We start from the raw sequence: 13,730 nt of genomic DNA on the forward strand, positions 1-13,730 counted from the left end.
TCTTCAAATTGGAAATTTTTCAAAAGGAACTTGTCAATAAAAAATTTATAGCAAAGTTAATTCTTGCTTTTCACCTTCATTTTGCTAGATAAATAGGGTGAAAAAGGTAAGGGAGACTGGGGCAAAATGTCACAAAACGGATAATCAGAAATTATCAGATATTTCTAATTAGCGCGGTTTTATAGAAAATTTACCGCTCTACAACTTTGTGAAAGTAATTTTCCTCTATTTTGTAAGGAAATGCATTTATCGAAACGTTTTCTAAAAGGTAATTTTGTGACCATTCTCAAAAATGCTGGGGCAAATAGTACCAGGCATGTGGTATTATCACATTTTGATCTGCTTCATTACGGGCTTCCGTAAATTTGAAAAAAAAAAACCTAAAAGACACATTTTCATAGAAAATTTATTCATTTACATCTTTGTAAAACACCGTTTTCTCTATCTGAACGAGAAAAGCGCTTTTTGAGCTATTTTAGAAAAAAAAGCACACAAATGACTGCAAATCGTTTGACCAATTCAAACAACAAGCGGCGTGACATGATAATGACATTTCTTTTCGCCGTGAGACATCAGAAATTGCTTGGCTTTTTGTTACTCTTTGCTCCATACCTTTTGTTACTTTTTACCCCAAAGTGGTGATTTGATTTGAATTTGATTTGATTTGAACGATTTTTGGAGAAAAGAATCTTTGTAAAATTGTAAAATAAATAACGGATTCGTATTCAAAGAATTCAAATTATTTAGGAAATATTCACTGGTGCATCAATTTTGGAAAATAAAAAAGGTAATAGGGTAAAATGAGGTAATTTGGAGCCATTTATAATTTGGAACATTTGAGACTTTCTCATTGTTTCAGATGAGCAAAGAGAAAACAAAGACCGCGAAAAAGAAGAAAAATGCGACTAATAAGAACAGAAACAGCTTTTCTTCCTTTTGAATTTCTAAAACGGTGAGAAAATCTCAAATGTCCCGAATTGTAAATGGTTCCAAATTACCCCATTTTACCCTAATTGATATCTTCTAAAAGCAAAATATTTCAAAAATAGGGCTAAAAATTTCGTTTCGAAGGTCTATAGAGGCTATCTATGGAAAAAATTTTAAGAAATTATCTTTTTCATCTTGGAAGATATTGAATTTTCCGATTTGCGACTTTTTGCCCCAGTTTCTCCTAATTTCTACCATTTGTTTTTGAGTGAATTTTACTTACATAAAAAATGTAATACAGTAATGTAATCAATCGGCTCTTTTTCAATTGGGCGCAAAATTTTGTTGACAATTTTCACGCTTGATTTTGAAGCAAATTTGCTCAAATTCGCTGTAGGGTAAAATGGGATAATTTGGAACCATTTACAATTTGGGACACTTTAGATTTTCTCACTGTTTCAGATGAGTAAAGAGAAAACAAAGATCGCAAAATAGAAGAAAACGACGATTAAGAAGAAAAAGTACATATTTCTTCCTTTTGAATCTCTAAAACAGTGAGAAAATCTCAAATGTCCCAAATTGTAAATGGTTACAAATTACCTCATTTTACCCTAGTTTCTCTTATTTTATCGTGATTCTCTACAATTGAGCGCTTTTTGTGGAATTTACAATGATTTTGACGCTCAAATCTCTCGATAATTTGAATGACATTTTGCTCCAAATGCCCGATTGAGAGAGAGTCTACTTTAGATAGACAAATCAATTGTGTATCAAAATTAAATTAGGGTGGAGTAACCACTTATCGCCATGTTTAGGAAAAACTGGAATTAATTTTATTATAACTTTTGAACCCTTATAACTCAAATTTGACACAAAGTTACTTAAATGTATTGGTTGCTGATTTGTGAAAACAATAGTCATCCAATTTAACCTTGGACTACTTAAAAAAATGATTTTTAATAATAATGCAAAAATAACCACTTCGCCGCCACTTTTTACCAGTTTTCGCCAGTTCTGTAACCACTTCTCGCCGCCCACTTGGAAAGGTTAAACTCAATTGTATTGGGCAATATTATGCAAAGAATACATTCAGTATTTCTCTTTCCTCATAATCACCCTAGTATTACTCAATTTAAAGGATTTTTCTTCGCTTTTATTTGAGAAATCAAACCATTGGACTATTGCATAAAGTAAACAATCTAGATTTGACAATTGAGAATTTACGAAGTGAAGTTAGCGTCGCCCATTGAAAAGAGATGGCCACAGGTGGTAAAATCATTCCAAAATATTACCACTTTTCGCCATGCCTCATTTTTTATAAAATTATAATATAAAATGAAATATTAATTAACTAAATACAAATTTTATCTATTCCACAAGTGTAATTAAATACTCAAAAGACAAATTATTTATCCAAAAAGGTATATTTTGCTTGATGAAAATTTAATGACTTTTAGCATATTGGGTAAGAAATTTTTGGATTCGATGCACTTGCTTAAAATATTGCTCTAAAAAATGATGAAAATCGTAAATTCAAAACGAATAATTACTATTTTTCGACTCTATACGTAGCAACAGTAAAAATACAAATAGGGGGAAGTGGGGCACCTTTGAAAGCGGGTCACCTTTGAAAGTGGGGCACCTTTGAAATTGGGTTTTTTTTACTTATTTTTAAATAAAATTGAGCTTTATCGTGATATAATTTAGATTCTCAATCTGTTTGTGCATCTAAATTATATGACAATAAGGCTCAATTTTATTTAAAAATAGGTGAAAAATCCCAATTTCAAAGGTGCCCCACTTCCCCCTAACTTAGCGGCTCATTTATTTCATAATTCGCGAAAAATAGCGATTTCAATATGAGTGGCGAAAAGTGGGACACTGGCGAGAAGTGGTGATTCCACCCTACAGTAAGGTTCAACTTCCTTAAGAAATATCTTTTAAAAAAAATGGTAAATCCATGTAGCCCCATACTGAAAGTAGCCCCATCTTTCCCTACTGATTGACCAAAAATTTCTTCTTTTTCGCTCAAAAAACTTGCAATGTAATTCCCAGGGGGGTGACATTAGCTCTGAAAAATGCAACCAGTTTTAGTGTAATTTTTTCCCTGTTTTCGTACATATTTCACGAGATATCTCCGAAACTACGTAGATTGCCAATTTAGGGTTTTCGGTTGCCTCTTCGTTATTAAATTGGATTTTATTTTGTATTAGTATTTTTTACTAATTCATTCTACAATGAAAGAAAACAGCTAATAAACTCAAAAAAATTTTCGGCTCGCTAGAAACTGGTAATTACCCACAACCTTGAAATGCCTTTAATAAATCGCTTGATTGAATGTTATTTTCCATTCAGATTCATTTGACTTGATAGAATTTTGGCAATTTTGCAAATTTTAATTCAATTTTTTTGCCCCTGACTCTGAGGGTTGAAAATAATCCAGGAAAAAAACCTGTTTGAAAAAAAAATGGATATAGAAAAGAAAGGTACTCACTTAGCCTTGAGTTTGTTCAATTGGTCGACCTGTTCAGCCATCTCAGCCACGGCATCATTGTGCTTCTTGCGGAGATTAGCCAGGGTGCTCTCATGCTGAATGTTAGCCTCCTCGAGATCACGTCTCAGTTTAGCCAATTCAGCCTCACGCTTCTTATTGAGCTCAATCTGGGCAGATGTAGCACCACCAGCTTCCTCCAGACGTTCACCCAATTCCTCGAGTTCACGTGCCAAATCAGCACGTTGCTTCTCAGCCTTAGCACGAGCCTGACGTTCAGCCTCAACTTCCTCTTCGAGTTCTTCGATGCGTGACTGGAGTTCCTTGATTTGCTTCTGCAATTTATTAACCACAGATTGTTCATCTTCGAGTTTGGCAGTGAGTGAAGAGATTTCCTTATCCTTGCGCTGAATGGTCTGTTCGAGTTCTTTTTTGTTGCGCTCAAGATCAGCAACGGCTTCTTGGGTGAGCTTAAGATCTCCCTCGACTTTCCTCTTGCTCTTCTCCACATCACCGCGCACCTTCTTTTCACGCTCCAAGGAATCCTCAAGTTCATCGAGGGTCTGCTCCAATTTCGCCTTAACCTTATTGAGATGATTGATCTTATCTTCGGCAGCTTGAAGTTCCTCAGCAGTCTTCTGGTTTGTTTCACCCTGCATCTTCTTTTCCTTATTCAATTTATTAATGAGCTCATCCTGATGGGCAATCTCATCATTCAAATTGCGAATTTGATGATCTTTGGTGGCCTTATCCTGATCAGACTTCTGATTATTCAATTCCAAATCCTCAATTTCCTTCTTAAGCCCAGACAATTCCTGTTCCAATTTCTTCTTACCCTGGAACAGTTGATTGCGAGCATCTTCCTCTTGCGACAAACGCTCTTGAGTGTCCTATATTTAGACAAAAATGTAACACATCATCATATTTATAAAATATGATGTTTGGGGAAAGGAAGGCGGGAAGAGAGAAAAATGCTGTGTATAGAAGACAGATTCACAAGTGAATTACGGGAATATTCCAACAAATCTCACGGATGATTCATTGCCTAATATTTTCGAAGTATTTTTCCGCACAACTCACTCCTTGCTTTTTCTTTTTTTCTTTTTGCTTTTTTTCTACTTAATTTGCAAAGAGGATGATCTCTTTTGGGTGTTGAGGTGTTTTTTGGGTGTGAGAAATAAATATTTTCATCATTTCTCACTTTTCACGAGGAGAGTGAGAGCAATAAATAAACCGTGAGTGTTGGAGAAGATGAAGTCTCAACAAAAAAAAAAGAAAAGAAGAAAAAGGTGTGGGAGCAATTAAGATTTCAGAACAGAGAAAATTCTCGTAGGAGATGAAAGAGAACAATTTTTTTCAGCATATTTATTATTACTTACCCGCAATTGATTATCCAAATCATTCTTCTGGGCAGTTAATTTGGCACATTTCTCCTGGAATTCAGACAACTGTCCCTTCTCACCGGACAGAGAGTCCAGAAGGGCTGTCTTTTCAGCCAACAATTTCGAATTGAGAGCTTCCAATTCCTTACGCATTTTTTCTTCCTTGGCAAAGGCCTCTTCGGCTTTCTTGGCCTTCTCCTCAAGTTTCTGTAAATTTTCATTCGACACATCATCAATATTGGAATGACTAACTTCTAATTCCGTCTCGGCCATTTTCAATTTTTCTTCTCTCCTTTAACTATTTTTCTTTTTTTTTTTCAATTTAAAATAAAACTGCTTTTTAAATCTCTTTCTTTTTCTTTGTTTGTTTTTTTTTATTCCGTTTTTATTTCTTTGATTTTTTTTTGTTCAAAAGTTCCTTTGGGATAATGAGAATATATCCCTGTATCACGCAAACTACCCTCTCGATCGAATACAATTATTCATCCAAATTGAGAGAATATCTTCCTTTTTTAAATTATTATTTGGTTTTATTTTATTAATTCGTTTCACTTCACAAGTGCTCTCGATATTCTTTTCACTTGAAAAATTTTCTTTCGATTTTTTTTTATTTCTTATATTTTATTTTTCTCTGATGATATTCACAAACTCTTCCCAATTTTTAAATCACAAGAACGATGATTTATGAGGGCTTTTTTAATTTAATAAAGATAATGCTTGAAGATGATGATGATGAAGAAGAGTATTCGTTCAACACTTAAGTAGTAAGACTTTTTTAACAAAGTACGATGTAATAATTAAATTAAAATGTTCGTTTGGACCAACGTAAAGCCCAGGTACAGGTCCGTGCGGCTAGTTACCGTTTACTGGAGTGGATTTTAATTGCCATCAACAAATGTACCACCTCCCGAAAAATCTTGAGGCTGTGTCTTTTGCTGGACGCCTACGTGTATTTGCTAATCTTGGAAGGCATATTAGGCAGTGGTACCCAAAATAGATACCCGATGGGCGAAATTGCTCCGCCCCAAAAAGCTCCCCTCTATCTCTTTCCCTCCTAGCACTATACACACTTTCTATAGCATCTTTTAGAACACCTCTCTTCAAATTTCCAGGGAAATCTACTGCGCAAGTTTGACAAAATTATTATATATTTGAGAAAAACCCTACCCACAAGAAAATTTTGAGAAAAAGCATTTCTATCTCTTTCTCATTCTAACCCATAATAATCATTTAAGATTTTTCACGAAGGAAAAATCTTCCCGATTTCATTGAACGAATATCAACTTTGCTGGCAAAAATAGCATCAGAGGTGTTTTTGCGGGTGATTAGTAATTTGATTGAGAGAAAAGTGCCCACTCTCGTGTTCCCTCCTTCCCCCCTCATCTGGATCGCACCAAATCCCAATTTCAAACATCATCCATCCTTCGATCATCGTGCTAATTTATGCAAATTCCAATCAGTTTCTATCTCTATCTCTCTTTCATATTCTCTTCTATACAGTCAGTGGCGTACCAAGAGATTTTTGGCGCCCGGGGCGAATATCTTAGCGAGCGCCCCTTGCCCCTTCAGCATGAAAAATATCTACTGAAATTTAAATTTTACAACTTATCATTTACCTACACTGAAAGCAATCCGAAAAAATTAAAATAACATTCCGGAAATGTTAATTTTACCCTGCAGTATTGATCCCAAATAGTTGTAAATATTACCCTTTTTAGGTGTATTTAGAGTTAAAGTTACCCTTTTTCATGTTAATTTTACCCTTAAAAAGGTGTAAAATTAACATTAAAAAATGTTGATATATTTTTACACCTAAAAAGTGTTAAAGTTATGAGGAAAAAAAGTTACTCGCACCCTTTTTTTCTCAGTGCATGTATTATATGTTCATCTATCGACAGAAAACCTTCACAGGACATATTTTTAAATTATTCCTGATGCCGAAAATGGACAGCTAAATTTTCAATGATTTTCGCTTTTTTTAATATTTTGCAAAATGTGAAGAAACTCATTTTTTTAAAAAGTTTTCTTCGAAATCTATCTGCCCAATTTCGTATATTTTAGGCTTATGTGTAGAGATATTTCAGTGTAAACCAAATTAAAAAAAAATCTTTAATCGGTATATAAGTTTTCGAGATTTTGAAATTTGAAGCAAAAAACCATTTTTCAAAAAATTTCGTTTTTTTTACTTTTCGTAAAAAAAACTAAAAAGATAATTGAATAAACCAATTTTAAAAAAAGGAATCCATAACGGTACCATCAGAGATGCTAGTCTGAGAGGCATTACGTGTCGAATATTTTGGGTTGGCTTTAGCAGAGCATTTATTGTTAATGGGCGGGAAATTTGAGAGCTAAACTTAGTCGAAATGTTAGTGTAAAAATTATGTTAAGTATACTATGCACTCGAGAAATTCTTCGTGGATCTTTGGGACAACCACGGATTTTCGCAAAATTATTCCCAGGACTGTATTTTTTGTTCATCGAATTTTCCTTATTCCCAAGGGGAATTACGCACATCGTAAAACCGTTTTCAGAGACTAGAGATTTAAGCCTAGTTTTCGAAGATTTCAAAATCCTAAATAACAACCAATTTAATTTGTTTCTTTGTTTAAAATAGATTTCTTTCCCTTAATAGACCATTTCTAAGTCAAAATTTTCCAAAACTTTTCGACTGATAAGAAATTAGAGAAGTTAAGCCTTATGACTAAGCGTTATACGGGCTTCAGACCTAAGACCGTATTCCGACTAGAGGTTTAGCCGAGTTCCCAAGGGTCTCAGACCTTAAACAACAACCGATTTTATTGATTTTTTGAAATATAATAAGTCATTTGCCCTTAATAATCCAACCCTAAGTCAACATTTTCCAAAAGATCTTGACTAATAAGATATTAGAGAAGTTAAGCCTTATGACTAAGCCTTATACGGGCTTCAGACCTCAGGCTCAGCCATATGGCTTAACTTCTCTCTAATATCTTATCAGTCAAGATTTTTTGGAAAAATTTGACTTAGAATTGGATTATTAAAGATAAATTACCTATTAGATTTTGAAAAATCACTAAAATCGGTTGCTGTTTAAGGTTTTGAGACCCTCGGGAACTGGGCTAAACCCTTAGTCTGAAGACGGTGTTAGGTCTAAAGCCCGTATAAGCATAAATGGTACTCCAAACGGATGTAAAGTTCTAGGCATCTATCTCTTATATGGTTCCCGACAAAATTGACTATGAAATTCATCGTATAACACTGTGCAATAAAGTTTTCTGTGTTCTTTCAAAGGACTGGGTATTTTCGGGTTCTTTGGTGTTTCTTAAGAATATTCCTCAATCAGAGAAACTTATGGTCCATCTAGCAGAGTTTCTGAATTAGCTTAAGATGGAAATCTTTCAGAAATGAGTCGCCTACATATTTTAACGCCTTAAGTTTTCACCATTTCATCTAATTTTTTGGCGCCCCTAATTTTTTGAGCGCTCTAAATTTAAATACCCCTAATTTTTTGCATCAGGTTTTTTTCTTTCTGATTTTTTTGGCGCCTAGGAGCTCTAAATTTTCTAAGTGTTTATTTTTAAAGCCTCTTCATTTATAACGCTTTAATCTTTTAGGTCTTTAAATTTTTTTTGGTTGCCCGGCGCCCCTTATTTCTACAGCGCCCGGGGCGATCGCCCCCTTCGCTCCCGCCACGGTATGCCTATGCTTCTGTATAGCTTTTTAGAACTAATCAATTCCATCCCCCTCATACCCATCCAGTGAAGATATTTTCACTGTGAGAATAGAACGATGCCTGTACTGCTCAAAATAACTCAAAATCTTTAAACTACATTAACTCCTTTGCACCTCTACCTCCCTCTCTCAATCCTCCTCATTCAAAAAAGAAACATTCTGCGAATGTGTCTTTGAGGTAAAAATAAAAAATTACACGTCAATACATTTCATCATTGGACAAAATTACCACACGAAAAAAAATCTCTTCCCAATTCACCTAAATCAACATTCTTAATGGATTTGGAAGAAGGAGATGCGATGGTCCTGTGACAAAATTTAATAGCTACACGCATTTTGAAAAATTATCACAAGCAGATGTTTCATAATGATCATCATATTTTTTATTCTATTAATTTTATTTCTTTCATATTTTAAAATCATCACCATGCGCACTAATATTTCTTTTTCCAGCATGAGAACGAGAGCGAGAGAACATGTAATTAAGACACGAATAAATTTGCCAAAAATATCATTCGTCATTGAGATGATATTTTGTGATATCCGGGAAAAATTGGGTTGCAACTCGCTCATCAACATTTCTTTTTTTTTTTTCTTCGTCTTCCTTTCCCATGTAAGATACTTCTCCCTCTATCTCTCTTTTTCTCTCTCGTATAATTTTCTTCCCATCATCTTATTAATCATAAGTATTTTAAAATTATATAAATGTCACTTAAAGATCTTACAATCATTTAAAGTTATTCGGTGTTGCAGAAAAATAGGATAATAAGAGAGATCTTTCCCTGAAACCAGAAGACTTTAATATAGAAGACATTTCACAGAATTTGTAAAATAGCTGTTGCAACCTTTTCAAGCTCCTAAAAACCCGTATGTGACTTGAGGAATTTGCATTTTGGTGCTAATTGGAAAATAGTTTTCAAGATACCTTGTCTTATACCACTCTCCCTGCCCCCACATACCATTAATTCTCTTTCCATTAGTCTCATTTATCTCTCTCTCTCTCTCTTTTTCTTTCTCAAATGAAAATCCTATACTGAGAAAATTGAAAATAGCCGCTAGAAAATTTCTCCAACATACAAAAAAAAAGATAAAAAAATAAACTTACCGCAATTTCATCCTCAATGCGTGTAACATTGAGAAGAGGCTTGACTTTCTGCCAGAGTTTGTACCATGGCCAGGTACGCAATTGCAAGTATTTGCGCAAATTGCGCTGTACGACTTGGAGGGCCAGACGTTGCTCCTGCAACTTGTGGAATTCCTTACGTGAGAGATAACCACGGATCCAGGATTGGAGCCATGTCATGATCTTGCTGAGACGCTCATCACGCAACTCTTCCATCTGACCCAAGACTCCGGCACGGAAGAACACCTACAGGGTCATTTACACATTTTGTGTGTGTTTTTTTATATGGACGTGTGTGATAAAAATGAAGAAAAAAAATAATATTATGTTAGTCCTGGCGTGAAGATTTTTCCAACACTTAGCGGTGTCTAACAAAAAAAAAATAGCTACAGAGGCTTTTATAGGAAATAAATTTTTGCATGAAAAGAAAAAGAAAAAAAAGCCAGCAAGGCACACAGTGAAGGAAAAAATAGCAAAATCTCATATAGAGATTTTTTTTTAAATAAATATTTTTCTACACTACATGCAGAGAATTTTCTACTCACAGCAAAAAAGTTCTTTCGTAAATTTTCATTTTTGACGAAAATTATTTTGAGATGTTTCAGAATTTTCTTGGGGAATAATTTGAATAAACTGTATTGCTAAAAATGCATTGTACACTGAGAGAAATCCGAAAAAGTTAAAATAACATTCCGGGAATGTTAATTTTACCCTGCATTATTTATCCGAAATCGGTGTAAATATTATGCTTTTTAGGTCTATTATGGGTTAAAGTTATCCTTTTTCATATTCATTTTACATTTAAAAAGGTGTAAAATTAACATTAAAAAAATGTTGATATATTTTTACACCTAAAAAGTGTTAAAGTTACGAGGAAAAATTTAGTCGCACCCCCTGTTTTTCTCAGTGTAGGTCCACTAAGACAAAAACGGGGTTGCGATTAAGTTTTTTTCCTCATAACTTTAACACATTTTAGGTGTAAAAATATATCAACATTTTTTAATGTTAATTTTACACCTTTTTAAGGGTAAAATTAATATGTAAAAGGGTAACTTTAACCCCTAATACAACTAAAAAGCATAATATTTACACCGATTTCGGATCAATACTGCATGGTAAAATTAACATTTCCGAAATGTTAGTTTAACTTTTCCGGTTTTCTCTCAGTGTCTGGCAAAGAGAACATACATCGTCGAAACTGCTTTAACAACGTCGACGTGAAAGAATAAGGAGCAAATATCTAGATAAAAATATATATTATAAATTCTTCCTTTAAAAATTGAAATTCCGGATTTGGAAATTCGGACTATCACAATCTAGTAATAATTTAGTAATTTTGCAATTTGAGAGTACTTTAACGATCATTTCCATTGATTTCAACAAATTTTAAAAGAGTTGTCCAAACCCATCGAGCACCAGTTAGCTAAAATAGTCAGCGTTTTTAGCACAGACATGCTAAAAACGCTGCCTTTTTTAAGCTAACTATGGTCGCTGGGAACTGCAAATAGGTTTGTCCAGAATTCGAAATTTTACCTTATCTGAATTCATTCACTGAAAATTCCCTGAAGGTCCCAAGTCGCTATCTCTTACCGCTTGACCTCTAAGCGTAGTATATAGTAGAATAGGCTAATTTTGAATTGAATCTATTCCTGAACTTTCAGATCTCCTCACTGTTTCAGTTGGACAAAAGAAAAAGACAACGAAGAAGTACTCTAGAGTGTAGGTCTTGTACTTCTTCATTTTCTTTTTTTCCCTTGTCCATCTGAAACAGTGTGAAAACCTCAAAGTTCAGGATCAGATTCGGTCCACAATTAGCCTATTTTACTTTAAAACCAGATCAGAGATTTAAGCGATATTTTTCTTCTTACGAAAAAAGTAAAGGCAAGGATGTTCTCCTGAATTTCAATTTCTAAAATATTGTGGTTTACATCAAGCATTATTGCATCTAAATTTTATAGTTTTTCGGATTTACATTGCTTTCCCTGAATATCAAAAAAAAATACAGATACGAGAACGGCTGCTGCAAACGAAAATGTTTAGGTATAATATTCCTTATCTCAAAATGAGTATTAGTCAGGTATTCAGAAATAATCTTAGAAAAAAATTGATCCATCTTCTTGCTAGTATTTTTCGCATTATTCTGTCATTATTTTTCGTCAATTTTATTTTTACAATTTTAAAAAAAATCGAAATATTAAGTTTTTTGAAATATAAATTTCAGAAAATCTTCATTTATGAACAACTTCAATGAAAAAGTAGGCAAAATAATTGTTACAAAATTAATTCTTAAGATTTCACTTACAAGAATATTGAGAATATTGAAAAAATTGAATAAATAATATTATAAAAAATTAAGCAATGTACACAATAATACCTAGAAATGTAAAATAACGTTACTATAAGAGATTTTTTCTGTTAGACTCTTTTCAAGAGTGTAAGATACAAATTTTAAACACAATTCGTCATTTGTATCAGCAACTGTACTAATTGATTAAAATCCATTTCACTTGGATTTTCTTGCACTAACCTAATAAATTAGCAATTAAACTTTCAGGATTTGTAATTCAAAATGTCGAATTTAGGAAATAATAGCCTTCTTGCAACGATTTCTTACACAATTCTCTGGATAAGAATTTCTTTCTTAATAAAGAATCTAAAAAACAATTCGTAAAACGATAGCGTAATACGTTTTTTGAAACATAATAAACACAAATTTGAAGAGAAATACATATATTTTTAGTTCGCTTTTTTTCTATTAAAATTCCAAAAGTATTTAAAAAACAAAAACAATATAATCTATAAAAGCAAAATAGATAAATCGATACTTATTTTTTTTATTTTTTTTTAAACTTATCAAAAAACTAAAAATTCTGCTTTTAATTAATTAAAAAACATGGATCATGATACAGTATTTTCCCCAAAATATTAAAAAATATGAATTTAGAAAAATATGATAAAAAACACTTGACGAAACAATGAAAACCTCCTTCTTTTCCTCATTCTTCTTGTTCAATTCAAGAAAAGAAGGAAAAGGTTTTTCAAGATTTGTTTTATAATTGTTTTTGTTTTGTCAAAACGTAGTATCATAATTAAAAGATTAATTTTGAAGCTTTTCGGAGAATCAAGCATGTTCCAGCCTATCGAAAGGATTATTGATGAATCTTTTATATTTTTACTACCGCTACAAACGTCGAAGCAGACGTCAAACCTAAGTTTTTTTTAATAAAAATAACGTCAAATACCTCAAATTTAATAATTATTAAATTATTTAACGTGGCTTTAGATCTATTTCAGATCAAATTGAAAATTTTAGCTTTGCTTTCCATATATCGAAATTTATTAGTCCTAAAAATCCAATTTTTGAAAAAATAAAATTATTCCTTTATTAAACAAAAATAAAATTTCCTATCAAATGAATTCTGGATATTTTCAAAACCAGTCTAAAGCGGTTTTCAGACAAGAGGCTTAGCCCAGTTCCCGAAGATTCCAAAATCATAAATAGCGTGCAATTTCATTGCTTTTTGAGAGCCTAATAGGTAATTTATCTTTAACAATCCAATCCTAAGTTAAATTTTTCCAATAAATCGTGATTGATACGAAATTATAGGAGTTAAGCCATTTGATTAAGCCTTAGGTCTGAAGTCCGTATAACGCTCAAAATAATCCCACTGTCATTTATCTTTAAAATGTTTTATATCGTGATTGAAATTTAAACAAACCAAATATCTCAAGGACATAATTTGAATAACTTATTAAAAATATTGAAAAATAATCAATCCAATATTTTATTGATTTTTTTTTGCTGGAATTTGTAAAAACAGCTACATCCGGATAAATAATTTCGATTATAAATAGGGATCATTTTTTTAAATTATATTATCTAATAATCAATTAATATATAATATTTCTCAATTCAATTTGACAAATTGCATTTTCAAAAGAACATTTTTGCATTTCAGTGTAAATTAAATCAAACATTTCCTTTGGTGTATCAAGCAGAGACAAGCCAAAAAATATTAATATTCTCAAGAATGTTAGAAGGTAGAATATTTTAAGAATAGACGATGATTTTATGCGGCGATACAGCTTCAATGAA

At 32.6% G+C, this 13,730-nt stretch overlaps 1 protein-coding gene across 46 annotated transcripts in view; it reads right to left on the reverse strand.

The window, feature by feature from the left end:
- LOC129801226 (myosin heavy chain, muscle) overlaps positions 1-13,730 on the reverse strand; it is a 92,533-nt gene that overhangs the window by 10,671 nt on the left and 68,132 nt on the right. For all 46 annotated transcript variants that reach the window (XM_055846109.1, XM_055846108.1, XM_055846107.1 and 43 more), the window contains 3 exons: positions 9,617-9,880; positions 4,798-5,007; positions 3,422-4,308 (listed from right to left, as the gene is read on the reverse strand). In XM_055846109.1, the coding sequence (XP_055702084.1) occupies positions 3,422-4,308; positions 4,798-5,007; positions 9,617-9,880 (1,361 nt within the window). The remainder of the gene's footprint in view (positions 1-3,421; positions 4,309-4,797; positions 5,008-9,616; positions 9,881-13,730) is intronic.

This window comes from Phlebotomus papatasi, chromosome 2 (assembly GCF_024763615.1).
Source record: "Phlebotomus papatasi isolate M1 chromosome 2, Ppap_2.1, whole genome shotgun sequence".
NCBI classification, from domain to species: domain Eukaryota; kingdom Metazoa; phylum Arthropoda; class Insecta; order Diptera; family Psychodidae; genus Phlebotomus; species Phlebotomus papatasi.